The sequence below is a fragment of the Monodelphis domestica genome, chromosome 3 (genome assembly GCF_027887165.1).
Source record: "Monodelphis domestica isolate mMonDom1 chromosome 3, mMonDom1.pri, whole genome shotgun sequence".
Lineage (NCBI taxonomy): Eukaryota > Metazoa > Chordata > Mammalia > Didelphimorphia > Didelphidae > Monodelphis > Monodelphis domestica.
Window position 1 is genome coordinate 274,882,972 of NC_077229.1, and position 26,883 is coordinate 274,909,854.

The following is a 26,883-nucleotide window of genomic DNA, read 5'->3' on the forward strand; positions in this document are numbered from 1 at the left end:
TGCCTTGGAACCAATACACAATATTGACTCCAAGATGGAAGGTAAGGGTTAAAAAGGAAAAAAAAAATCACACAGCTAGTATGTGCCTGAAGCCATATTTGAATTCAGGTCTTCCTGACCAGCATTAGGAAGGAAGGAAGGGAGGGAGGGAGGGAGGGAGGGAGGGAGGGAGGGAGGGAGGGAGGAAGGAAGGAAGGGAGGAAGGGAGGGAGGGAGGAAGGAAGGAAGGAAGGAAGGAAGGAAGGAAGGAAGGAAGGAAGGAAGGAAGGAAGGAAGGAAGGAAGGAAGGAAGGAAGGAAGGAAGGAAGGAAGGAAGGAAGGAAGGAAGGAAGGAAGGAAGGAAGGAAGGAAGGAAGGAAGGAAGGAAGGAAGGAAGGAAGGAAGGAAGGAAGGAAGGAAGGAAGGAAGGCAGGAAGGGAGGGAGGGAGGGAGGGAGGGAGGGAGGGAGGGAGGGAGGGAGGGAGGGAGGGAGGGAAGGGACTTCAAAAAGAAGTTGAGGGGCCAGCTAGGTAGCTCAGGAGATAGAGAGCCAGGCCTCGAGAAGGAGGTCCTAGGTTCAAATGTGACCTCAGACACTTCCTAGCTGGGTGATCCTGAGCAAGTCACTTAAACCCCATCACCTAGCCCTTGCCACTCATGTGCCTTAAATCTAATACACAGAGCTGATTCTTCAACAGAAGGTAAGAGTTAAAAAAAAAAGTCACTAAGCTGCAATGGAAGCAACACTGATTTGAAGGCAGAGGACTTGTGGTTAAACCCCAACTCAGCAATTTACTAGCTGTATTGATTTTAGCCATCACTTCAGCACTGTGGGCCTCAGTCTTCTCAAGTGTAAAAGGAGAAAAATAATACTTTTAAAGGTCTCTTCAGGCTCTTAATCTGTGGTCCTTGGACTCTCACTCACTGCTGTTTTCTTGAGTGCCTACTAGAAAAGCAGATAGTGATTATGCTCTTTGTTATCAGATTGCTACACTAGCAGGCAGGAAATGGACAGGAAAAAGCATGGGAAGTTTTCTTTCTTTCTTTTAAAGTACCAACCTGACATTTTTTTAAAGAAGTATTGTGGCCTTGGATAGTTTCTAAGCTGTGTGACCCTGGGCAAGTCACTTAACCCCCATTGCCTAGCCCTTACCCCTCTTTTGCCTTGGAACCCATCCCCAGTACTGATTATTAAGATAGAAGGTATGGATTTTTAAAACTTAAAAATTTTTTAAAAGAGTAACAATAGTAACTGACATGTACGTAGCTTTTATATAGTTCATTCTGGTTACAAAGTACTTTCCTCACCACAATCCTACAGGGATCATAATATATTCTCATCCCTGCTTTACAAAAAAAGGAAATTCAGACAGAGAGAAGGAACGCTTTGTTTATCATTCTATATCTAGGAAGTAGATCCTCTGGGACTCAAACCCAGGTCATCTGTCTTTAGGTCTAATGGTCTTCCCCCTAGATTTGTCAGAATTCTATGAGCTTGGGTAGCTCAGTGGATTGAGTGCCAGGCCTGGAGACAAAAGGTCCTGGGCTCAAATCTAGCCACAGGCAAGTCACTTAATCCTATTTGCCTCAATTTCTTCATCTGTAAAATGGACATATTAATAGAACTTACCTCATAGGGGCAAGAGGAAGATCAAATTATTTCATGTTAGTAAAACACTTTTTAAACCTTAAAGCCCTATATAAATTCTAGCTATCATTATTATTCCTATTTCAGAGCACAGACAACATGAAGGGCAAAACTAGCATCTGTCTCTGCACTTACTTGTGAGTCATAAAAGGGAAGGCATCCCGCAGCAGCCAGGAGGAAGACAACACTGTGGAAAGACAAGGAGCAGAGACGGTTGGTTTGCCCAGCTTTCAAAGACCCTCTCTAGTTGGGGGGTAGGGAGGTGAGGGGGGAGGCCAAAGACTGCAGAACCATGTCCAGCTTGCGTCGGTCTTCCCAAGCCCAGGCTGCTGGCCTCTCTCCAGTATGAGGAGGGTGGGAGGCAGGGGGGCAGGGAGGCAGCTGAGGATGGGGATTCTGACCCCTGGAGGTCTATGTGCCTACTGGCAGGCCCTCTGGAAGACAAATGGCTGAAGATCAAAAAAGGACAAAAGACCAGAAGACGGGGCTAGCTGCTCCTTCAGTTTGCATTAGCTAATCTTTCAGATTTCTACTAACAGCAAAATTGTTCTATCACACCAGAATTCTTAACCTTCCTAAAAGGTCTGTGGACAGATTTGTAGGTCAGTGAACTTGGATTAGAAAAAAAAAATTACATCAACACTAACCTCTAGTTGAAAATTATCATTTTGACAAATAGGATGATTTTAGAAAAAACATGGGAAGTTGTATATGAACTGATTCCATGTGAAGTGAGCAGAGCCAGGAAAACATTGTACAAAGTACTGAACAGCATTATTGTAAAAATAATCAACTGTGAATGACTTAGCTACTCTGATCAAGATAACAATCCAAGACAATTTCCACAAGGACCCATCATGATGAATGCCATCTACCTCCAGAGAGAGAACTGATGAATTCTGGGTGCAGATGGAAGCATATTTTTTTTACTTTATTTTCCTTGTTTTTCTCTTGTCTGTGTTTTCTTTTACAACATGGCTAATATGGAAATGTTCTACATAACCACACATATAATCAATATCCTATTGTTTGTCTTCTCAAGAACTCAGGAGGGATAAGATGGAGGGAGAAAATTTGAAACTTGAAATTGGTAAAAAAAAAATGAATGTTAAGTTTTTTGCATGTAATAGGAAAATATTTAAGGAAATAAAAATATTTTAAAAAGAAAATTATAATTTCCTTCAATTAAAAAAATTTTTTAAAGATTTATTCTGGAGAGGGATCCATAAATTTCACCAGATTGTCCAACAGAGGGCATGACTCCAAAAAAAAAGATGAACACTTTTTCTAAATTGTAAATTCCAACTATTGTGCTCTAAGGAATGATGAATTGATTGATTTCTGTAAGAACTAGAAAGATCTACATGAACTGATGTGGAGTGAAATAAGCAGAATCAGGAAAACATTATAAACAGTAACTGAAACATTTTAGGACAATCAAATGTGATAGACTCTGCTACTAATAGCAATTCAGGACACTTCTGAGGAACTTATGAGAAAAAAATGCTATCCACATCTAGAGAAAGAACTGTGGGAGTAGAAATCCAGAAGAAAACATGTGATTTATCATGTGTTTATATGGGTATGTGATTTGCGGTTTTGTTTAATAAGATTACTCTTTTAAAAAAATAAATAATATAGAAATGGGTTCAAGTGATAATATATATGTATAACCCAGTCGAATTGCTTGTCAATTCTAGGATGGGGAAAGAATGAGGGAAGGGAGAAAACATGAATCATGGAATCATGGAAAATTAAAAATATATATTTAAATTTTTAAAAAGGACAGTAAATTCCACAGTTCCAAATATTGCAACTTGTCTAAACTTTCTAAGTCCACCTCCAAATGCCTAGCACTGTACTCTGCACACAGAAGATACCTTGTAGTTGTTTAAATTTAACTAAATTTTGGAACCAGCCATTTGCCAGGAAAAAAAAAAAAAGCTTTTAACAACACATCTGCAAATCCTGACTATTTCAATCAAGAAAAGTAAATATCTCTTAGCATATAATAAAGGGGAATTTTGACAAGATGTGCCTAACAAAGCTGGCAAGAGGTTGTAATTAAAAATTGGTTCATAGCAAGTTAATTATTAGTATCAGTTACTGAAGGGAAAATACTGTCAAAGCTTATTAAGAATCTCACACTGGCAATGTTCTCAATCACTTCAAATTTTGGAAAGAAAAATGTTCATTATTTCATAGAAACTTGATATTCTACAGGTGATTTAAACTAACTTTTTAACTTCCCTTTAGTTCTTATTTTGTTCCTTCTATCCTTTCATCACCCAAACATCCTTTAGTTAATCTTTAAATTCTTTATTTTAATTAATTAATTAATTAATCCTATTAATTAAAGTCTTTATTTTAATTTTAATTATTATATTGTATATCTTTATTAAATTCTTTACTTTTATTAATATAATTAATTTACATCAATAACATTAATGTATAATTGCAATATAATTTTATTGATAATTTGTTAATATAAACTGATATAAGTAATTACATTAATATTGTCAACGTATAATTATTTTATTTATTTTATATCATATATAATTTATCTATTTTATTAATATAGTTTATTATTAATACTTCTATTAAAATAATTTATTAAATTAGTATATTGATATAATTTACAAGTGTCTCAGCCTCTCCTTCCCCTCCCCACATCATAGAAGGCATCATCCAGGAGACAGATATGTATATGTAAATTATGTCTTTTATATTCCTATTTTTCAGTTCATTCTCTGGAGGTAACACTCACAAGTTATTCTTCAAGTATTAAATCTGTAGTTGTGTAAGATGTTCTCTTGGTTCTACTCATTTCATTGTTCATTATTTCATATTGTTCTTGCCAAGTTTTTTAAAATTTTTGTTTATTATTTCTGATGGAGCAGTATTATTACCTCACAGTCATGTACTACAATTTGTTGATCCATTCCCCAAATGAAAGATATCCCCTCAATTTCCAATTCTTTGCCACCACAAAGAGAACTGCTCTAAGTATTTTGGAACACATAGGTTCTTTACCTTTTCCCATGATCTCTTTGGAAAACATTGTCAACAATCGTTGGGTCTAAGAATACACACAGTTTTATAACTCTCTGGGTGTAATTCCAAATTGCTCTCCAAAATGGTTGGATTGATAGTTTATTAGTGTCTCTATTTTCTCACATCTCCTCCAACAGTTATCATTTTGTCCTTTAGTATTTTTAGCCAGTCTGATGGGCATGAGATGATATCTCAGAATTGCTTTGGTTGCCATTTCTCTAATCAGTAGTGATTTTAGAGCATTTTTCTATATACCTAGATATGGCTTTGATTTCTTCAACTCAAAATTGTCCATTCCTATCTTTTGCCATTGTTGAGAGGGAAGTGCTTTAAAAGCCTTTATATATAAAGCTTTATATTTAAAAAACAACAACAAAGCACTATATAAACATGAGCTATTGAAGAAAGAATTTGATTTAGCAGATGCAAAATAGAGTGTTGCTTGATTTAATAGCAGGTTTATTAGAAGTCATTATTATTAATAATATAATATTTTATTTGTAATACTCATATTACTATTTTATAATAATTGTGTTATATATTATAATATAGTCATATTATATATTATAATATTGATTTATATTTTATTTTGTGCTTATATTATATTTTGTAATAATATTTATAATATAGTATATATACAATAATATAAATGTAATGTTATACTATAATATAATTTAATAATATTTATATTTTATTATATAATAATATGATATGAGTATAAAATAATAGCTAGTTGATTTGGTATCTACATAAAAAATACAATTTTTACAAAATACAGTGCATACCTCTCATTCCTACTCAATAAATTCCAGATAGCCCTGGATGGAGTCAACATATAAAATGTTCTGTCTACCAAAGTCCTCCATGGATATTTTGGGGCTTGGGTTTTTTTTTAAGGGGAGGAGTGAGGAATGGTGGATTGAAGTGGGAAAGGTAATCAGAAAAAGAAATAATTGATTGCTCCTTTCCTACATTTCTGCCCTTCAATATAGTAAAAGAATGAGAGGAATGCCTCTGGCTCTCTAGGCAGATTTTCTGAGGACAACTGACAGAACAAGAGGAAGAACATGAGATTGGAAGGCAAGGAAGGGCTTTGATCAGTAACAAGTGTCCAGCTTGATAATCACGAAATCCCCCAAGTGACCCATAAAACGCTCCAGTGGGCTGCCCACTCCCTTCCTCCCCAAATTCTCCAGCAAGCCTCAGCTAAATCTTTGGATTATATCTGGAAGAAAGTAGCAATTAGGCATAAGAGATCTTTAATACCTCCCGGTAATCCTCACTAATCTCTCCTTGAATAAAAAGGGTGTGCCTGGAATTCTGGTTCTTCTGTACCCTGCAGCAGTAGCAAGGATGGGGAGGGAATCAAGGAGGAGCGTGGTTGGCCCTGGACCAGGGAGCAGGAGGCACGGAATGTCTGCAGCCACCAATCCTGCATCCCCGAATCAGAAAACTTTCATCGCTTCAGTTTCTATATTATAGAACAGGAGGCTAAATTGGTTCGAGGAAGGCCAGCCCAGGTTGGAACCACAAAATTAGAAAAGCGGGAGGGAATTCGGGGATCGGTGGGCCTCGCCTCTTTATTTTAGAGAAAAGGAAGCAAAGGCTCAAGGTTCGGCTCCCTGCTCGGCATCACACCACACAGCAGAGCCGGGTTTAGTCTCCTGGCTTCATGTCCAATGTTCTTTTCCATATCACCACGCTGGTCATCTTGGAAGTGGTGAAGACCCAAAGGAAGGTGAGGACTTTTATGAAATGCTAACAGTTTTCCCCTTATTTTTATTTTGCCTGCACATTACTATTCCACAATAGTTTATTATTAAATGTTTGCATTCCAACAGCTAAAATCTGGCCCAGTGAATCCTGCCATTCCTGGGAAGAATTATCTAATGATTCTTTGAGGAAAAGAAATAATAAGTTACATGAACAATGTAAAAGGTGATGATTGCTATATGAAATATGATGGCATCCATCATCTATTAATGTCTCTGTTTTAGTGGGATAAATACAAATATTTATTCTGGATCAAAGTGAACATGAATGTCCAGTTTTAGACTCTGAGACTTCTTGACTTACCTGCAGATCTTTGCAGGAGATGTAGGCTGTATGAAAATAAAGAGACCAAGATTAAAACGCATGTCTTCAAAAATAATAATGAAAGGAGGCAGATTTAAAATACATTCATATGGGGATATAATTGGGGGTGTAGACTCTGTGAGATTAAAAATGAATAAATACTCAAAGTATTTATTATATAGGATTTAATAATAATAAAGTAAATAAAAAAGTAGTGAATTCAGCCAAGCAAGCAGAGCACAGAGCCAGAAAGACCCACACCTGCCATGCTTTACCAAAAACCCAAACTCAAAAGAGTCCCGCAGCATGGGTCTCAGACAAATTGATCTTCCAAGCCTCCCTACATAAAATGAGGACGTAACTTAAAAGGATACTGGGTAAATGTAGTTCAGGTGTAGCAAAAATTTTTATTTGCACAACTCTAAACAATCACCCTAGTGCAAATATTAATAATATGGAAATGCATCTTGATCAATGACACATGTAAAACCCAGTGGAATTGCTCATTGGCTATGGGAAGGTGGTGGAAAGAGGAGAGGAAAAGAACATGATTCATGTAACCATGGAAAAATATTCAAAAATAATTAATTAATTAAATCAACTTTAAAAAAAACTAAAATAAAATACATTCATAGGGGGGAGGTAGGTGGCTCAGCAGATTGAAAGGCAGGCCTAGCAATGGGAGGTGCTAGGTTCAAATCTGGCCTCAGACACTTCCCAGCTGTTTGACCCTGAGCAAGTCACTTAACCCCCATTGCCTAGCCCTTACTGCTCTTCTGCCTTGGAACCAATATAGAGTAGTGATTCTAAGGCAGATGGTAAATAAAATACACTAATAGAGGAAGCTTAAAACCTAATTATTCAGTGAAATTTAGTGAAATTGCCTAATAAGAAGAAGAATGAGTCAGATCTGGGATGATGAGCCACTTTAAACAAAATCTTTCTGAATTTACAAATCAAGGAGGATTTTTGTTTTGTTTTGTTTTTACTCTTAACTACGAAATCCATGCAACCTCTGCATGGCTATATCTACACATTAACCATTCAGCATTTACTATGAGAGAGGCAGGTTGTTAAATGTTAGGAATATGAAGAAAGGAAGAAAAAAATTCCAGCCCTGCTTTGCAGCTTACAGTCTCATGAAAGAGACAGCATGCAAACTCTTATGTCCAAATCACTTATGTACAGGATAAACTGGAGATAATCAATAGAGGGAAGGCTGTAGAATTAAGGATGATCAGAAAAGGCTTCTTGTATATGGCAGGATTTTAGCTAAGCCTTGAAGGACATCAAGGAAGTCAGGAGGCAGAGATAAGGAAGGAAAGCATTCTAGAAGACATGGGAGACAGCCAGAGGAAAAATGCAAGAGCTAAGAGATGTGATTGTACAAAGAACAAGGCCAGTGTCACCAGATCACAGCATATGAAAAAGGAAATAAGGGATTGGAACACAGGAATGGGAAAAAGGGCCAAATTATAAAGGACTTTGAATGCCAAACAGAGGAGTCTGTATTTGATCCTGAAGAAAACTGGATACCAGTACAGTTTATTAAACAGGGAGTTCATGTGGTCAGACTAGGTCTTAGTTAGATCCCTTTGACAGCTAAGTGGAGAATGGATACAATAAAAAATGGAAACAATATTTCAGAGCCCTCTACACACACACACACACACACACACACACACACACACACACACACACACACCACTTTAACCTATATAAGGAAAAATTACATTTTCAATTTTCCATTCAAATAAAGGAATTCTCTTTAAAAAAAAAAAAGTCCCCAAAAAGATTACTGTAGGATGAACATTTCATTTGCTGTTAAGATGCCCTTAAGATTTTACATGAAAGTAAAAAAAACAAGTTTTAGTGGTTTGTTGTGGGTTGGAGGTAGGAGGGAAGTCTGATGAATTTTGCACTCTTTAAGACAACAAAAAACTTTGAGTTCATTATTGTAAAGAATTCTCTCTACTACAGTGATCCCATCTATGCCCTTTTGATCAGACAAAGCACAACTATTATTTGTCACTGTCACCTGGTGGCAATATATCCAAATTGCAGGGATAGGTCTTGTGAATTTATGAAATGGGTAAATTACATCCCAGACATGATATCTTTGGGCAATCTACCATATGTAGTTACTAAAGAAATAATTAAATAAAGAAATTATTTTTAGGTACTTGTAATATTTATTTATATAATATTTGTAAATTATAATTTATATAATATATAATATTTATATAAAGTAAATTTAATTAATTAATTAAAGATTTTGGGCCATAATTGTTTAAATAACTAATCCATGAATACAATATACCAATAGGACTCTAATATGTCAATACACGCCCCCTAACACTTAAATAGTTTGGTTAAAAGAGAAAAGATACAGAGTTCTGATCCCCATCCATTTTGGCTGTGAAATTAAAGTATTCTAGAATTACACATTTTGTCCAGAAGAAACATATATGCTTTTTCAAGGCGTTATTTTAGTAAATTTCATCTTTTAAGGCTTGAAAATCAATCCAATGACTAAAAAATGTTCTTTCAGTTTCTAGGAGTGAACCCTTTGCTTTCAGGTAATCTTTTGATCAGATGACTTCAGAATTAGAACCATGGTGAGTAGACAAAGGATTGAGTTATATTGCTATACATGAAATAACTCATTAATGATCTACTTCTCCCCTTTGCTTAGATGGCAAGTTAGGGAGGTAAGTAGATCAGTTAATTCCTTCAAGCACTTAAATGCTAAACAGTACTTCACTATCCTAAAAAAAGGAGTACAACTTTTCTAAAGCCAAACTTAAACCCAGTGAAGGCATTACATACACACTGGAGAGACAGTGAGTATCAAAATACTTCAGTCTTTAAGATATGTCTGTTAAGTAACGGGGTGGTTGTTCCCCCAAGTGCCTACTTTATAGTCACATCTTGGCAGATGTGCACATGAAAATGTGAATATATCCTATTCTCTTTTAAATTGGCATAGACTTTTAAAAATGAAGCTAAAAGTTTTAAAAGAATTAATAAAAATACCAAAATAAAGAGGAATGATAGAAAAGAGAGAAGAGGCCAGGTCAAACTCTATGTAAATGTAAAGTATTTCTCATTCCAATAAAATTTTTGTTTCCTAAAAGGTCAAAAACTTTATCCTTGAAAGTAATGACAATTGACTAGAGAGTTGTAGGGCAGAACAGTAAATCCAAGGCATGGAACACAACTAAACTTTCCACTGGGCATTATCAACCTCTTCTCTGTCTACAACAGCATAGGAGGCATGGCTCATTTACACAATTAGTTACCTCTTTTGAAATGCACTTCTGGTACAGACAGACGATAACTTCCGAAGCATTGTGAAATGTGAAGAACACAGGAATGGACTGCAAAGAAAAACAGGAAAGCTATCATCAGAAATCAGTATGTTTTTCCAGCAATGTTCTTAGTATAAGTGCATTGATTTTTAAGGAAAAAATCAACAAGTGAAACCAAAATGTAGGCTCTTCCAGCACTACAGTGCATAAACACTTTTTTTAATTTTGTTTATGACAAGATATCATAATCCCTTTTATGATGGAAGCTTTCTTATCAGTTGACAAAGAAAAGACCTTAGTCATTCATACTGTATTCTTCAAGTTGGAGTTATAGAAAGCTCCCAAGTTCACCTCGTTTTCCCTCTAAAGCTACTTTGTGGACATTACTTATAAAGACTAGCATTTTTGTTTGTCATTTTCAGTCATTTCTGACTCTTCATGACCCCATTTGGGGTTTTCTTAGCAAAGATACAGGAATGATTTGCCATTTCTTCAGAGAATTGATCCACTCAGACACAGAGCCAGAACTTAAAGTGAGGGACTATTCTGACAATGATTCCAGTATTCTTTCCTCCCTGAAATGCTTTAGCAAAATTGACATCAGTGGTAATATCTATATGGTCTTCAAAGGGCTTTGAGTTTCAGAGTGTCAAAGGCAGAACTCAAATCCTGATTCAAATGCCACCTTTCTGAACACTATGCTACATCACTCTTTTGAGCTTTGGTTAATAATTAATAACACTGAATCTAAAATCTTTATCACCCTGGTTTATCTATGTCAAAGTCAGGTGTACAGCTGGATGTAGAGTTTGAACTCAAAGCTTTCAAACTTTTAAAGGTAAAATTCTAAAAAAATAGTAAAAAAAGAAAATCAAAATATACTTTTGGCTCTTATTAGTTAATATTCAAAAGGAAAATATGATAGGAAAGCATTCAGTCTTCCCTTACTTTCAAGTACTCTATCTAATACTCCTTTGTCTCAGTTTACTAGCTATGTGTCCAGAGATCTTGTCCCAGTGTTCATGACAGAATCGCCTTGAACCATCTCTGGTGTTCTGGCAGGAAAAAGCAAAATACTCAATTAATCAGCAAACATTTACTAAAGGTGTTGCCATCCTCCCAACCTCTGATCGAAAACCCCATCCACTCCAGTCCTTCATCCATGTTCCGCTCTCTTTAATATGTCTAGAACAAACAAACAAACCCTTTTTGTGGAGATACAAAAAGAGGCAAAAGACAGTCCCTGCTGACAAAAGACATATTAGGGAATGGCTAAACAAACTGCATTACACAAGTGTAAGGGAATGCTCTGCTGTTAAGAAATGATGATGACAGAGAAGCATAGAAAGACTCACATGATTTGATACGAAGTGAATCAATAAAATGATTGTCTAAAATTTCAAAAACGTAAATGTAAGGAGCAACAGTTACAAACAACTGAAAATGAATATTGCAGAATTACAAAGAGAATTTCAAGCCATGACCAATGTACTGATTTGTAGTTGTTATTGTTTAAATTATTTGCCTTAAGGAAGTACCACAGGAAGGTGGGATGTGGGGAGATAAAAAAGGATACCAATAAAATATTAAAAATACACAGAAAAATTTTTAAAGTAAGTTCAGTAAGGGACATGAACAAGCAGGGCAATGTTGTTACTACCTTGTTAAATTAAAAAATATTTTTAAAAATCCTATGTAACAAAAGTTTATGAGATCACCTACTGGTTTCTTTTTTTTCCCTTATCTTCTTTGCATACAGAAATGTTTGTGGGGCTTTTTGATTCTTAAATTTACAATAAAAAAAAAACAAGGATATCATATAATTTTAAAAAATGAACACTGCAAAATGAAAGAGAATAAACTTGGCCTCAACAAAAAGATAAAAGAAGACACGTCCTCCCACCCATTGGCAAAAGTCAGAGGGCCACAGGTATTGAAGATGGAATATAATATCAGCTTTTTGTTGTTATTGTTATATATTATTTAGTTTTGATGGATTTTTTTCTTTAGTTATTACTAAAGCTAAAAACAAGCCATTGGGAGCAACTAGGTGGTCAGTGGATTGAGAGCTAGGCCTACAGACAGGAGATCTTGGGTTCAAATCTAGATTTGAACAATTCCTGTGTGACCTTGGGCAAGTCATTTCACCTCCACTGCCTAGCCCTTACCACTCTTTTCCCCTGGAACCAATACACAATATTGTTTCTAAGATGGAAGATAAGAATTTAAAAAAAGAAGCTCTTGGTTGTTCTACTTTCAGAAGAAAGAGTTCCAAACAAAATGCCAGAATAATTTAAGTTCCCATCACTTACCTCTGTGCTGGAACTATCATGTTTCCCAAATTCTTTTTCTTCCTTCTATCCAAATAAACTTAAGTATACTCCAAAGGAAAAACAAAACACTTCTGTTTCTCCCTTCTTTTGACTTTTACTCAAGTAATAATCTCCCATTTTTTATCACCTCTTATTCTTGGATTTCATGATTCTTTAATTTTATAATTATCTCCATTTTACAGATGAGGACACCAAGGTTTGTTGAGCTATAACATTCTTGTTCAAAGTGACATTCCTGGAAAATAGGTGAGTCAAGACTCTCAAAATCAAGTCTTTGACACCACATCCTTGGTTTGTTCCACTTATTGGGGATGTTGTCTCAAAATAAATTCTTGATCAGGGTTGGTTGGATCAGATGGCTTCTAAGCATGAGGTTCTGTGTCTCTGGCCTCAACTATCCTTTCCTTCCTCTAATCTTTAATAATCCTTCCTTTAGTCCTTAATAAGTTCCAACACCAACCTAATTTTAATAACTGCTTGCCACCATTTTATAAAGGTTGTATTCAATCCTTTTACATAGTGTAAGAAGACAGTTAAAAAGCCAGCTGTTTTCTCTTACACGTTACTAAGAAGGAAAGTACAACTAGTGGTATAAAAACAGCTTTAATTCCACAGCTGGGCTCTGTGCCCCCACTGCCACCCCACCTTCTGAGCCCTGCACACCATCACCTCCACAGCAAAAATACTATGGAAAACACTATTCCAGAGAATCTGACACCAAAATTTACACGTTTATCCTTTGTGGAGTCGACTTACATTATGCAGCATTAGTTTTAGGAGCCATTAAAAAAAAATGTGCCCTAGAGCCAACACTGGCTCCAGTTTGCCCAGCTAAGTTAACTAACTCCACATGGGTTTCATCCTTTCTGTGGATTCTCACACACACACACACACTCTCTCTCTCTCTCTCTCTCTCTCTCTCTCTCTCTCTCTCTCTCTCTCTCTCTCTCTCTCTTTCTCATTTATTGAATGTTTTTTTTAATTGGAAATGGAATTTATTTCAGAATATTTGATGTACTTATCAAATGAGGCTTTGTGTTCTTAATTTTATTTCATTTTTTATTTATTAACAGAATTTATTTCCAAGTCCTATCCCAGGTCTTCTCTACCCATCCTGCATCCCAGAAGGCATCGTCTGGGAAACAGCCATGTTTGTACAAATGAAGTCATCTTTTAGTTCACTCTCTGAAGGTAACATCCTTTTTTTTTTTTAAGAACGCTTACCTTCTTCTGACTTATGATCAATACTATGTATCCAATCACATTATTTGTGTAGCCATTCTCCAATGGACAGGCATCCCCTCAATTTCCAGTTCTCTGTTGTTGACTAAGTTTTGTGCTAGAGACTGAGGAAAAGGGGGAGATTCAGACAGACAAAGAAACAGAGACAGAACCCCTGATATGAAGTCAGAAAAGCAGGATCAAAGGATGAGTGAGGTGGCCAAACCCCCTGTCTGTAAATCTTCACCCAGACTTGTAATACCCACCTAAGTCCTGACCTTATTTTCCTAAAGGAGAAAACCTCTCTGGGACGGATGACCAAAGCCATGAGGACATCGCCTGATATTTGTACCAATGGGGAGTGGGCTTTCTGATCATCAGCCTGCTTGCAGTGAAGAATACAATGTTCTAAGAGAAATTCTTTTTTTTTTTAAACCTCACCTGCCATCTTGGAATCAATACTGAGTATTGGCTCCAAGGCAGAAGAGTGGTAAGGGTTGAGCCACCCAGCTGCCCCCCTGAGAGAAATTCTTGAAGGAAAACCAGGAGGTCTAGAAGAGGTGAGGGGCTAGGAAAGACCATCCATTAGCTATGGAGAACTAACAACTATGGCCCCATGAAAGAAGTACCATAATTCCTCCTGGGAGCAGCCCGAGTGAGCATCCTCTCCGTGGCTTACTCAGTGCGGGAAGGTAGGAGACATAGGCTCCGGATACCCAGGGAGTGAATGGCTCTCTTGTCTCTCCTCCTCCGACAACCCTGACTGCCGCATCACCGTGTGGGGACTTTAGGGACCCGGACAAGTTAGAGCATCCCAGAGGATCTCTGTAATAACTGTTCCTTTAGCTAATGATGTAGGTAAGTCAGTTGTGAGTTTGAAGAGAGAAAATCTGGTCCACAGCACTAAAAAGAGATGCCCTTATCATCCGATTCTGTCCCAGGTGCTTTTGCTCTGCTGCAGGGCTTCAGGGTTCCAGGGGCCAGTCATGTATTGTGAAATGACTGTGCCCCATGGCAGAGCCATCACACACATGTTGGCACGTCTCTAGGTTAGGGAATACTTCTTCCACGATCTCTACCAAACGCCCGAATGAATGTAGCCAGTCATGCTGATAAGCCATTGTCAAGTCAACATTAAGTCCCATGCTGGATGATACCTATTCATTTTTATTGCCTTTTTTTTTTAATTCAGGAAATTAAAAAAAATTGTTTCAATCAGAAAATCTAAGAAAATGCTAGATTATGCTGAAGAGTGGAGAGAGAGAGAGAGAGAGAGAGAGAGAGAGAGAGAGAGAGAGAGAGAGAGAGAGAGAGAGAGAGAGAGAGATTTTGTTTGTTTAAAAATATATATTAGGGGGAAGCTGGGTAGTTCAGTAGATTGAGAGCCAGGCCTAGAGATGGAAGGTTCCAGGTTCAAATCTGTGTGACCCTGGGCAAGTCACTTAACTCCTTTTCCCTAGCCTTCATTGCTCTTCTGCCTTGGAACCAATACATAGTATTGATTCTAAGATGGAAGGTGAGGGTTTAAACAACAACAAGATAGATAGATAGATAGATAGATAGATAGATAGATAGATAGATAGATAGATAGATAGATAGATAGATAATTAGTTTCTGGGGGAAGGTATGATAGCATAGAAGGAGATGGACTCGACACGGCTTGGCTTTGCCCACTCAAGGTGGCTCCTCTCCAACAGTGTATTCTGCGTGCTTGCTTGCACCTCTAATGAGCAGGATCTGAATGAGTACAAGCCTAAGAGTCAGGAGACCCAGGTTTGAGTCCAAGCTAATCATTCCTGTCACCTTAGATAAGCTGCTTAATTTCTTTGTACATTCTGTGCTTCAGTCGTCATCATCTGTCAAATCAGGAAAGCGGGTTCTTATCCCATGATCCACCTCGCCTCTTATTTTAAGGATCTAATGACATACTGCTTTCAAAAAACACATTGAAAGTACTAGAAAAATGGGCAACATTCTACTAACCACCACCATCATCCTTATTGCTGATGTTTATAGAATGTAAGCCTGCAACATGTTTTCTATACATTCTCACTTGGGATTCAACTCTACGAGTTTGTACTATGAGAATTATTATCCCCTTTCAACGGATGAGGAAACTGAGGCTCAGAGAGAGTAAGTGATCTGCCCAGTCACAAAGATGAAATGTCTGAAGCAGGATTTGAACCCAGGCTTTCTTGTCTCAAAGTCTGACACTCTCACTCTGCTATGCTGTCTCCTTCCACAACACCACTGTAGAGGCCAAAAAGGAAACAAACAAAAAAACAATCCTTTGAACAATAAATAATTGTAATAAAACTAAGTGGCAAGAGCGGAGAACCTTTCAGGTGAGACAACTGTGTTTAAACAAGACTTCACATCAGAATAATCCTGATGAATAATAATTACTATACTGTATGTAGTGCTTAAGAGTGGAAAGCATTTTACAACTACTATCTCATTTTATCCTTACAATGACTCTGGGAGATTTTATTTTTATATATAATTAAATAAATATTATATAATATAAATATATGTAATAATATAGAGAGAATATATATAATAATATAGAGGGAATATATAAAATATAGAAATAAATAAATAAAAATATAATATTTCTATTTGAGGAAACTGAAGCTGAGAGGGGTTAAGTGACTTCAATCAATCGATAAGTAATCAATGATAAACATTTATTAAGGGTCAACTGTGTGCCAGGCACCCTGCTTGTCCAGGGACATAGTCAATAACAGTCAGAAGCAGGGACAGCCAGGTGGCTATCTCCTGGAGACAGGAGAATCTGGGTTCAAATGTGACCTCAGATACTTCCTAGCTGGGTGACCCTGAGCAAGTCACTGAATTTCAATTGCCAGGCCTTTACCATTCTTCTGCCTTGGAACCAATACACAGTATGGTGGCTAAGGGTTAAAAAATAAAAGAGTCAGAAGCCAGAGTTAAACAGGGACAACTAGCAGCTGGTGCTAAAACTAAATACTAAATCAGTAGGACGGATCAAACACAATATCTTTGATGTTACTCAGTACAAATTTGTACTTTCCTCCCCACTAAAAAAATAAGAGAAACAAAACTATTACAACTACATAAACTCATGAGTCGGCCAAAATAGGTGTCTATTTTAATTCTGAAGTGACATTTTGCAGTGTTTACTCTTTTTTTTTCCATTTTCCATTTTGTGTTGGTTGTTCCTAATTTGCTTTGCCAACAAGTGAAATAGTTACACATTCTAAAAGTCCGGCCATAAGCTTATTGTTAAAACTTGGAACGCTTTTACTATTGCAATAACGTCAGGTTCCCAGGCTAGACCACAAGAGGACAAAAAATCAAAATATTGTGCTGAATGACCAGGAGCTCTGAGTCACGGGGTCTAAGGAGGAGAAAGGGAAAGTTCTCCTGGTCTCCCAGGGGACAGTGGCCTCAGCCCTCTCCACTTAGATGTCCCTGAGGGCACCCCGCCCCCCATTTGGGCTCTGTTAGTTGCACAGAGTCCCCCAGTTTGTGTGTGTGCTCTGCTGCGGATGCTATCCAGGAGGGGATCAAGGAGGGGTTTTTTGATACACTGAGTGAGAGGATACCAACCCCAGGCATGGGAGGACTTCCTCTGGCAGAAGGGGCGGATGAGAACAATTCAGTCTGATGGCCACAAAGGGGCTGCAAGGGGAGCACCTGCTAGACTTTTCAGTGATTGTGGAAGGGAGACTTTCTGCCACTCTGCCTCACTTAAATCCAATGTATGGCAAAAGACGTCACCAGGGACATCCTTTGGGTCCTCCTCCAGGATAAAGGACAACCACCAATCAAGCCCACCCAGCCATGACTACTCCCCACTAAAGTACGTCATACAGCAAAATTCTACATTTTATTCAGCTCTGGTGGAGAAAATAGCTAATAATGATGAGGACTCAGTTATGTCCAGAATTGATTCATATCTAATATTTTTTATTTTTTTATGGTTTTATTTTTTTTAAAGAATATTATTCAACCTAGAAGAATATCTAACTGGTAGAACCTCGGGTATAGTCAGAAAAAAAGGTGAAGAATTCAGGCAATTATAAAGAAATATTATTTTATGAGAAGGCACCCTGGACCCTGTCACTCCCTACCTTGGTCTCATCTGGGAATCAATTGCATTAAGCTCTGGTTGCTTTCCCTGGAACAGCTTGTTCCTGACCTTTACTTCTAAATTCTCATTTTTTCTCCAAGAACCATATTTTTTCATGAGAGTTACAATGTCAAAGATCAAAGACAAGAGTAAGGGATAAGATAGGGAAGGATGTATGCCTACCAAGAGGCCCTAGTACAACAGGGGTTTAAAAGCCAAAGATAGTCTATCATATATATTATCTATATTGGATTATCTCATTAAAGAGCAGCATGGTGGCAGAATGGATAGAGTGCCTGGCCTGGAGTGAGGACTCATCTTCCTGAGTTCAAATCTGGCCTTAGACACTAACTTTTTTTTATATTTATATTATATATTATTAGTGGGTGAATGTTGCCCTTTTGGCCTCAGTTTCCTCATCTGAATTCCTCATCTTTAATGAGATAGGAAAGAAAATGAAAAATCACTCCAGTATTTTTGCCAAGAAAACCCTAAGTGGGGTTACAGTGTTAGATAGAAGACTGAACAATGACAGCATCATGTCAAAATTTCATTTTCTAGACTTTTTTTTCTACCAAATGAACATGACATCTTACAATTCACTTTGCTGCTTTCTGTTTTCTAAGGCGGATGCCAGAAGGACTGTAGTCCAGAGGTTCTACGTTCAAATCTGCTCTCAGACACTTCCTTGATGTGTAACCCTGAGCAAGTCACTTAATGTATTCTTTATAAGAGGCTTTGAGGTGATGTGCATCAACTGGGAAATGGGTAGCCAGTTGTGGCATACGATTGTGACGGTATTACTGTACTATAAGAAATGATGAGCAGTTTTCCGGCAATACAGTGATCCAGGACAGTTTTGAGGGTTTAGGACAAAGAATTCTCTCCACCTCCAGAGAAGGAGCTATTAGAGTCAGAATGCAGATGAAAGCAAATTTGAGTTTATGTTTGGGGGTTTGGGTTTTATAAGATTATTCAGCACAAAAATGAAAAATATGGAAATATATTTTGGGTGATAATACACAATACCCAGATCAAATCACCTGCCAGCACCTAGAGGGGGAAGAGAATGGAGGGAGGGCAGTAAGCTCAATTCTATAACTTGGGGAAATTTGTGTGGGAACTTGCTATAACATATAAATGGTAAAAAAAAAATTTTTTTCAAAAAGAAATGAACAGGTTTGTTTTTTTTAATTACATTTTTAAATTAAGCTTTAAAAAATATGGAAAGACCTACATGAAATTATGAAAAGCAAAATGAGTAGGCCTAAGAGAACATTATATGTAGCTACCGAACTAATGTTTGAAGAATAACTCTTGAATGTCCCCCTCCAGAGAAAGAAATAAACAGAAATACAAAAAGTTACATATGCATGTTTTCTTTGTCAAACGCTGCTTTCTCTGGTATGGGAAGAGAAGGAGGGAGGGAGAGAGGTACCTGGGAATTTTGATGTAGCCAAAAAGCAAATAAATAAAATTTTAATTTAATTTAAAAAAAAAAGAAAGAGGCAACTCATTGTTCAGAATGCTGCTTATTCTTTCTGATGGGCTTCTAAAATCCTGATCAGGTATCTGTCTACATCATGTTTCACAAATATCAAGCACAAGCCACATTTCTTCATCACTGTAATAGAGTTGAAGCCTGGGGTGGCCTCACTGAATCCTCAAGCATTAGCATCAAGGAGCAGGTGACTTCCTCCCCTCCTCATTCTTGAACCCTGCTTCGGTGATCTAGTGAGAAGAAAGAACTACTAATGTACAAGCAACGCAGCCTGAGGTCATGAAGTGACGGTCAATAAACCTAGAGGGCTTCGCAGTGATGCAACATAGTTCAATAACTTTGAAACTGGATCATAGAGAAAAGATTACATTAGATTCAGTAGTTTCTGCTTAGAATAAATTGGGTTCTGTATTCTCTGTTTAGATGGAGCACCAAACCTGAATTCAGAAAGAGCTGAGTTCAAATCTGAACTCAGATGCTTACTAGCTATGTGAGCCTGGCCAAATCCCTCAAATCCTGGTTTAAGTATTTGCCCCATTTTCCCCAGTTTCCCCCTCTGTAAAACAAGCTGGAGAAGAAAATGGCAAACCACTCTAGTATCTGTCAAAAAAACCCCAAATGGGGTTACAAAGAGTTGTACACAACTGAAATGATTGAACACCACCAATTCTCTGCTTAGGGACTGGATCTGTAATTTCATTGACATAGGGAACTCCCAGATGAGAGAAATCCCTCTCCTGATACCAATCAGCACCTTTTCTGCAACTTAAAAGTTTACAAGAGTTGCCTAGAACACTGGCCGTTAAGATTTAGGGTCACATTGCCAGTCTGTGTCAAACACAAGCCCCCAACTCAGGTCTTCTTGGTTTTAAGGCCAGCTCTCTATGCACTGTGTCTTCTGACTCTGAAGAAATTAAAGAAATATTTGATATATTTTAGTAAAATTTCCATTTAAAAATATTTACATATTAAGCTTATAAGTTTAAAGACATTAGCTTTAGTTAGCTAAAAATTCACTTACTGGAATACTGAACTCTGCTATGATGCCAGATAAATGAGGAATTATTGTACTATTATTGTTATCACTCTATTATTAAAATCAGATAAGTCAGTCGAGCACTTATTACTACAGAGATCCTCAGCAAGCTATGAAAAATTTTTTAAAAAGGGTCCACAACTCTGAGCTAAAGCACCATGGATGTACATTCAATTTAACTGGCCTATTCATTTAAAGGATCTATATGGCCATTGGAAAAGAACTTTAATCATAAATAATCAGAGCCAGAAGGAACCTTAAAGATGACCTAATCTCTCAATTTTCATTTTCCAGGTGAGGACACTAAAGCCCACAGAGACAGAATGAGTTGTCCAAGTTCATGATGGTATAGCCAGAATGGGAAACCATATCTCCTCATTCCTACTCTCAGCCTGCTTCCACAAAATAACCACTGAGGGAAAATTTAGCCTATATGATCCAATGTCATTTTTAAGTCTCAAACTTCCCTTTTATGCACCAAATTTAAATGTCAAACCTACAAAAAATCAAAGATGTTTCCTTATAAAACCAAGAATCATCTAAGAAATTAGTGATATACTTGAATCTGCATGGAAACATCATGATTTTAACAAAAACCATTTGAGTGCTATTTCAAGCACTGGAAATAATGCTAAGAAAACCAACTTCTTTTTAAGAAGAAAGAATTATATATTAGCTCAGTGACTATTGTTTCTTCATTACTTACCAATCTAGACAATGCCCTGGAACCTGCATAGATTATCCCCACAAATAGCATCGAAAAGGGAAGCCATGAGAGAACCTTGGCCCTGGGGGAGGAAAAATTCACAATTCGTTATAAGCAGCATGTCAATCATAAGAGGCACAATTAATTAGCAGCAGAGCCGGCAGAGAGACCACATAGTTCAAGAGTGATGGTTTCACAGTGATTGGCAGGTTCTGTGAGATATATTTTCATATCCATTGAAAAATTAGTTGGGCAAAACCTTCCCTCACTCTTTTGAAAAAGAAAGGAAGGAAAAGAGGAAGAGAGGGAAAGAGAGAGAGAAAGAAAGAGAAGAGGGGAGAAGAAGGGGAGGGAGAGAGAGAGAGAGGAGAGAAAGAGAAGAGGGAGGGAGGAAGGGAGGAAGGGAGGAAGGAAGGAAGGAAGGAAGGAAGGAAGGAAGGAAGGAAGGAAGGAAGGAAGGAAGGAACGAACGAACGAAGGAACGAACGAAGGAACGAACGAAGGAAGGAAAGGAGTATCCCATACTCCCTGATTTTGTGAGGTTTCCTTCCATATTGTCTGCCCCAGGAATTGTTTGTGGGTGCTTTTAAGGAAGGAAATACACATTTACATAGCACTTGGGATGTGCCAGGCATTGTACTAAATACCTTACAAATATTTCATTCGATTCTCACCACAACCCTGGGAAGTAGAGACTATTATCCTCATTTTACAGTTGAGGGAACTGAGACAAAGGATAAATAACTAGTAAATGTCTGAGGCTACATTTGAACTCAGGTCTTCCTACTCCAGGCACAGTTCTCAATCCAATACATCACCTAGTTGCCTCTAGATAGACTTTGGGAAGATGATGTAGTATCGCTGGTCATGGGCTCAAAGCTCACCCTGGAATCCTAATAATACCTGTATGACTTTGGGTAGGTCATTTGATAATAATAATAATAATAATAATAATAATAATAATAATAATAATAATAATAATAATAATGGAATTCCCTTATTGTAAAAATGAAAGGGATGGAGTAGATGACCTCTGAGATCTCTTCAGTTCTAGATCTATAACTATTCTGGGAGCAAAAATTTCTAGTTACAGCTCTGAAAATAAGTGAGCTGTTCTTTTTTTTTTTCAAATAATTTAAAAATAAAAGCCACAGACTAGCGCCAAATTGTTGTTGTTTTTTAAGACCAATTGTTGTTCCTTCTGTTTGATCAGGAAAGCTTCTTTTGATGAATATACCAAACCACTCCACCCAACCAAAACAAAAAGAATGACAGCCTCCCAGGACAGGAGCCAAATGAAGAGTGATGAAAAGTATCTCCAAGGCCCTATAGTGGTTGCTTAAACCATTAATCTGACATTTCCTGTACACCCAGTTTCTGGGAATCCTCAAGGACTAAAGAGAAATTGTCTGATTCAATCATGGCATGATGAGGAACCGCCTTTTCTGTGTGATTTACAGTTTGTACATGCTATCATCTTGTCCCAAACAAGAAAGCATTCCTTTTCCCTGGACAATCCAAGGGGCAGGTTACTGATGCCACGTCTCGCTGCCTGTCACGTATAAATGGGTTTCCATATGCTGAATGTCATTTTAACAACCAATGCAAACAAATGAAGCTCTTCCCACAAAAGGCATTCCCACAAAAGGGAATTCGCCGTCAAGTGTCACTTAAGGGAAATTGCCCAACATGAATGGCATTTGCCCACACACGTGTGTAGACATACGTCCACACACGGGATCAAATCCACCTTTGTTCCAGGGGCTGAACCCTGAAACAAAGACAATTCCTTGCCTACTGCCAGGCAAAATTAAGGCACCGATCACCTGTGAGAGACACCTGGCGCTCAGTCACACTAGAGTGAAAAGATGTCTGAAATCTAAACCGCCCCCAAGACAAACACTGGAGGAAACGGAATCCTGCTTTGGGGCCAAACCCTTCTCTAATGTTTCAAGGAGGCTCAGCCCGTTGCTCAATTTCTTCCAGGAAAAGGCTTTCGCTCTAAGTATCTCTGATCTGAGCTGACACGGGTTACTGAAGCGAGGAGACAAGCCTGAAACAAAACAGCCATGAGCGGTGTCAGAGCAGAAAGGACGATAGTAGACTCCAATACTCAGACGGTTCTGCTCCTTTAAGGAAAGAGGCTGGGCTGTGAATCAAACAGCGGCTGGCACGGTTTGAGGCACAGGGCCTGGGTATGGAAGGTCAGCAAGGTTGCAAATATTTGTTCTTGATTCCCTCTAGTGAAAGAAACAAAGCAAACTCCTGCTGGTTGAGATACTCTAAGAAACACCAATAAGGCTGAAAAGCCAGCAGACCTGAAGGAAAAGAAAACAATCCTGGGGAACATCTTGTCTATTTATCCTTCTACCCTAAAATATATTACAAACAAACAAACAAAACAAAACAAAAACACTAGAGGAAAGAAACAAAACAAAATAAAAACAACAGCCATGGCTTAACCAAAAAGATTTTGGCAAAATGCTGAGATATTTGTTGTCTTGCATTAGACGCACAACTCCCTAAGCAGGAAATTATCTCTGTGTGTGCCACTGACCATGTGGACACTCTGGGTGCTGGTACCTGGGCTAGCCAAAGGGCAACAAAGGACGCTGACATTGAACCAGTGTCCAATACAACTTAAAAGTCATTCTATAGGATTTGGAGTTTTGGTTTTAAAAGATGACTCTGGGGGCAGCTGGGTAGCTCAGTGGATTGAGAGCCAGGCCTAGAGACGGGAGGTCCTAGGTTCAAATCTGGTCTCAGACACTTCCTAGCTGTGTGACCCTGGGCAAGTCACTTGACCCCCATTGCCTAGCCCTTACCACTCTTCTGCCTTGGAGCCAATACACAGTATTGACTCCAACACGGAAGGTAAGGGTTTTATTTAAAAAAAAAAAAGATGACTCTATTACAAAAATGAATATTATGTAAATAGGTTGTGAGTGATAATACACATATAACCCAGAAGAATTGCTTGTCAACTCCGGGAGCAGGGAAGGTAGAGGGGAAGGAGAGAACATGAATCATGTAACCACGGAAAAATATTTTTTAAATTAATTAATTAATTTTTAAAAGTGATTCTAAGAGGTTTCTTCCAAGCAGCACATAACAGAAATTTACTCTTCAACAATTCCAGTGAGTGGTTATCCAATCTCTACTTGAGTTTCCAATGAGGAAGAAGTCACTTCTTTTTTAAAAAAAACAAACAAACCTTCTATCTTAGAATCAATATTGTGTATTGGTTCCAAGGCAGAAGAGCAATAAGGGCTAGGCAATGAGAGTTAAGTGGCTTGTCAAGGGTCACATAGCTGGAAAACATCTGAGGCCAGATTTGAACTTGGGAAGAGGATTTTCCTGACTCCAGGCCTGGTGCTCTATCCATTAAGTCTCCTAGCTGCTCCCTGTATTGAGCTTAAATGCTACTATTTGGCATTTAAATTAGGAAATTACTATTAGGAATTAAATTGAGAATAATTAAAATAATAAAAATAAATTAAATTAAATTAAATTAAATTAGGAAAATACTAAAAAATATACATCTTTTCTGGATGAACTTGAAACAAAAACAGAAAGCCACCGTTAATTTGTTTGTTACCTATAAAAGTTTTGGCATCATTCTCTTTTGCATCTGTATCCCGAGTATCCCTGCCACCATGATGACTTTTATGGTAAGGTTCTTTTTTTATTTGTCCATTCTTCCAGCAGACTGCTTAACTGAGGGCTTGGTGTTAGGGCTGGGCTAGGACTTCTGGAAGGAAGATCTGGGCTGAACCTGTTGCTGCCTTCTTGGGGTATGGAGGGTTAGGTTATTTAAGGATCTCAAGGACAGGCTGGAGACCTGCAAGCTGTCAGGGTTCCCCAAAGTGTCTGAGACAAGGCAAAATTCTGATTGTTGTCCCCTTGGTTTAAGCTCTGCAAACTCCTAAACTGGGTTTGGACCTAAGTGACAGTAGACTGCCACTGGTAGACGGTAGAGAATAGAGAGCCTCTTCCACCAACTGGAAACGTGACAGAACTGGCAGTTCCCCTTTGGTCTGAGATGCCTGCCCTGCTTATTCCTCCATAGGGTCGGCTGGACCTTGGAAGTGAGATCCTGATTTGTGTGTGAAGTCTGAGCCAGACCACTGCTACTGGCTTCTGAGTTTCTCCTTTCTCAGTATCCTACCCAGAAATGCCACTTTTGGGTGCAAGAACTTTTTCTGTTCACCCAGATCTGTCACTTGGAACTCAGCAGAAAACAACCCTGATTTGAATCTAGAACCTTCTTTCCCCCTGATTTATATACTCTCCCTGGGTACTGGAGGGCTCCAAATACAGCACTCTTCTGGTCTGAGGCTGTCCTGAGCGTCCACAGATCTGTCTATTTCACTACAACATGTTGAGCTGGACAAATGACTCATTGTGACTTTTGCGGGATCCTCCCATCAAGATTCAAGCTGGTGCATTTTCTAGGTCAGTTGAGAAGAGTTTTTCTGAGAACTGGCTGTACCTCTTCCTCCTACTCTGCCATTTTGGCTCTGTCTCCCACCCAACATGGCTTTTTCTTGAGTCAATGTGGGGATGGTTAGATGGCTCAGTGGATTAAGAGTCAGGCCTAGAGATGGGAGTTCCTGAGTTCAAATGTGACCTTGGCAAGTCACTTAACCCCCAATGTTTAGTCCTTACCATTCTTTTGCCTAAGAATCAATATACAGAATTGATTCTAAGATGGAAGATACAGGTTTTAAAAAAAATCAGTGTACCAGGCACATGTTTCAAAGGGGTCAATGACAAAAAGAAGGTCCCTGTAGACACCAAAATATTTATAAAGCACTTTTTTATGATAGCAAAGAACTGGAAAAAGTAGGTACCCATTCATTGGGGAATGGTTAAACAAATTATAGTAAATGAATATAATGGAATCTTAGTAAAAATGATGGCTGAAGAATATAAGGAAGCAAGGAAAATAGATATGAACCAATTCAAAGTGAAGTAAGCCAAACCAGGAAAATAATAAATAAGATTATAGTAATTAAAACAAAAACAAACCAAATTTTAAAAAGAGTTAGGAAAACATTGTACTCTCCAACCCCCCCCCCCTTTTTTTACAAGACTGAAAGAATTCCTCTCTCATTCACAAACTACATGGGAAACTACCTAATTAAATTTACAATATATGAGAAGAAATAATATGCAAATGTTGAGTGTAATCATCGTTCAAACTGCATTAAAAAAAATAAAAGGAAAGGAGCAGCTAGGTGGCTTAGTAGATTGAGAGTCAAGCCCAGAAACAAGAGGTCTTGGGTTAGAATCTAGCCTCAGACACTTCCCAGCTGTGTGACTCTGGGCAAGTCACTTAAACCCCATCACTCAACCCTTTCTGCTCTTCTGCCTTGGAACCAAGACACAGTATTGATTCTAAGGTGGAAGGTAAGAATTTTTTTTAAGTATATTAAATCCATTTAAGGCTTACGGAATTTAGACAATGCAACACTAACACAATTGGAGGGGAGATTGCTGATATGATGCGATGAAAGTCAACTAGAACTGGGATTGACAAGTGTATGGAACTGTGTCCTGAATTATTGAATGTGGACTGAACTGAACAGATGGCAGGTTTTTCATTTTTCTTTTTTATTATGAACCCTTTAAATATCAACAAACATGAATATTTCAGTAGACAAAGAAAAGCAAAGGGGGCTGGATGGGAAATTTCTATTATATTCACGTTTCCATTAGATATATCTTGGAGTTTTGTTTTGTTTTGTTTTTGTACAATTCAAATTTAATAGAGTAGAAGGGACAGCCAGGTAGCACAGTGGACAAAGAGCCAGGTCTAGAGTCAAAAGGACCTGGAGTTATATCTGGCCTCAGAAATTTCCTAGCTGTGTGACCCTGGGCAAGTCACTTAATCCCAACTGC

The 26,883-nt window shown here is 37.9% G+C and overlaps 1 protein-coding gene across 2 annotated transcripts in view; it reads right to left on the minus strand.

The window, feature by feature from the left end:
• TMEM241 (transmembrane protein 241) overlaps window positions 1-26,883 on the minus strand; it is a 172,636-nt gene that overhangs the window by 110,828 nt on the left and 34,925 nt on the right. For both annotated transcript variants that reach the window (XM_007487617.3, XM_007487621.3), the window contains exons 4-7: window positions 20,980-21,061; window positions 10,060-10,137; window positions 6,758-6,783; window positions 1,763-1,814 (exon numbers count right to left, since the gene is read on the minus strand). In XM_007487617.3, the coding sequence (XP_007487679.2) occupies window positions 1,763-1,814; window positions 6,758-6,783; window positions 10,060-10,137; window positions 20,980-21,061 (238 nt within the window). The remainder of the gene's footprint in view (window positions 1-1,762; window positions 1,815-6,757; window positions 6,784-10,059; window positions 10,138-20,979; window positions 21,062-26,883) is intronic.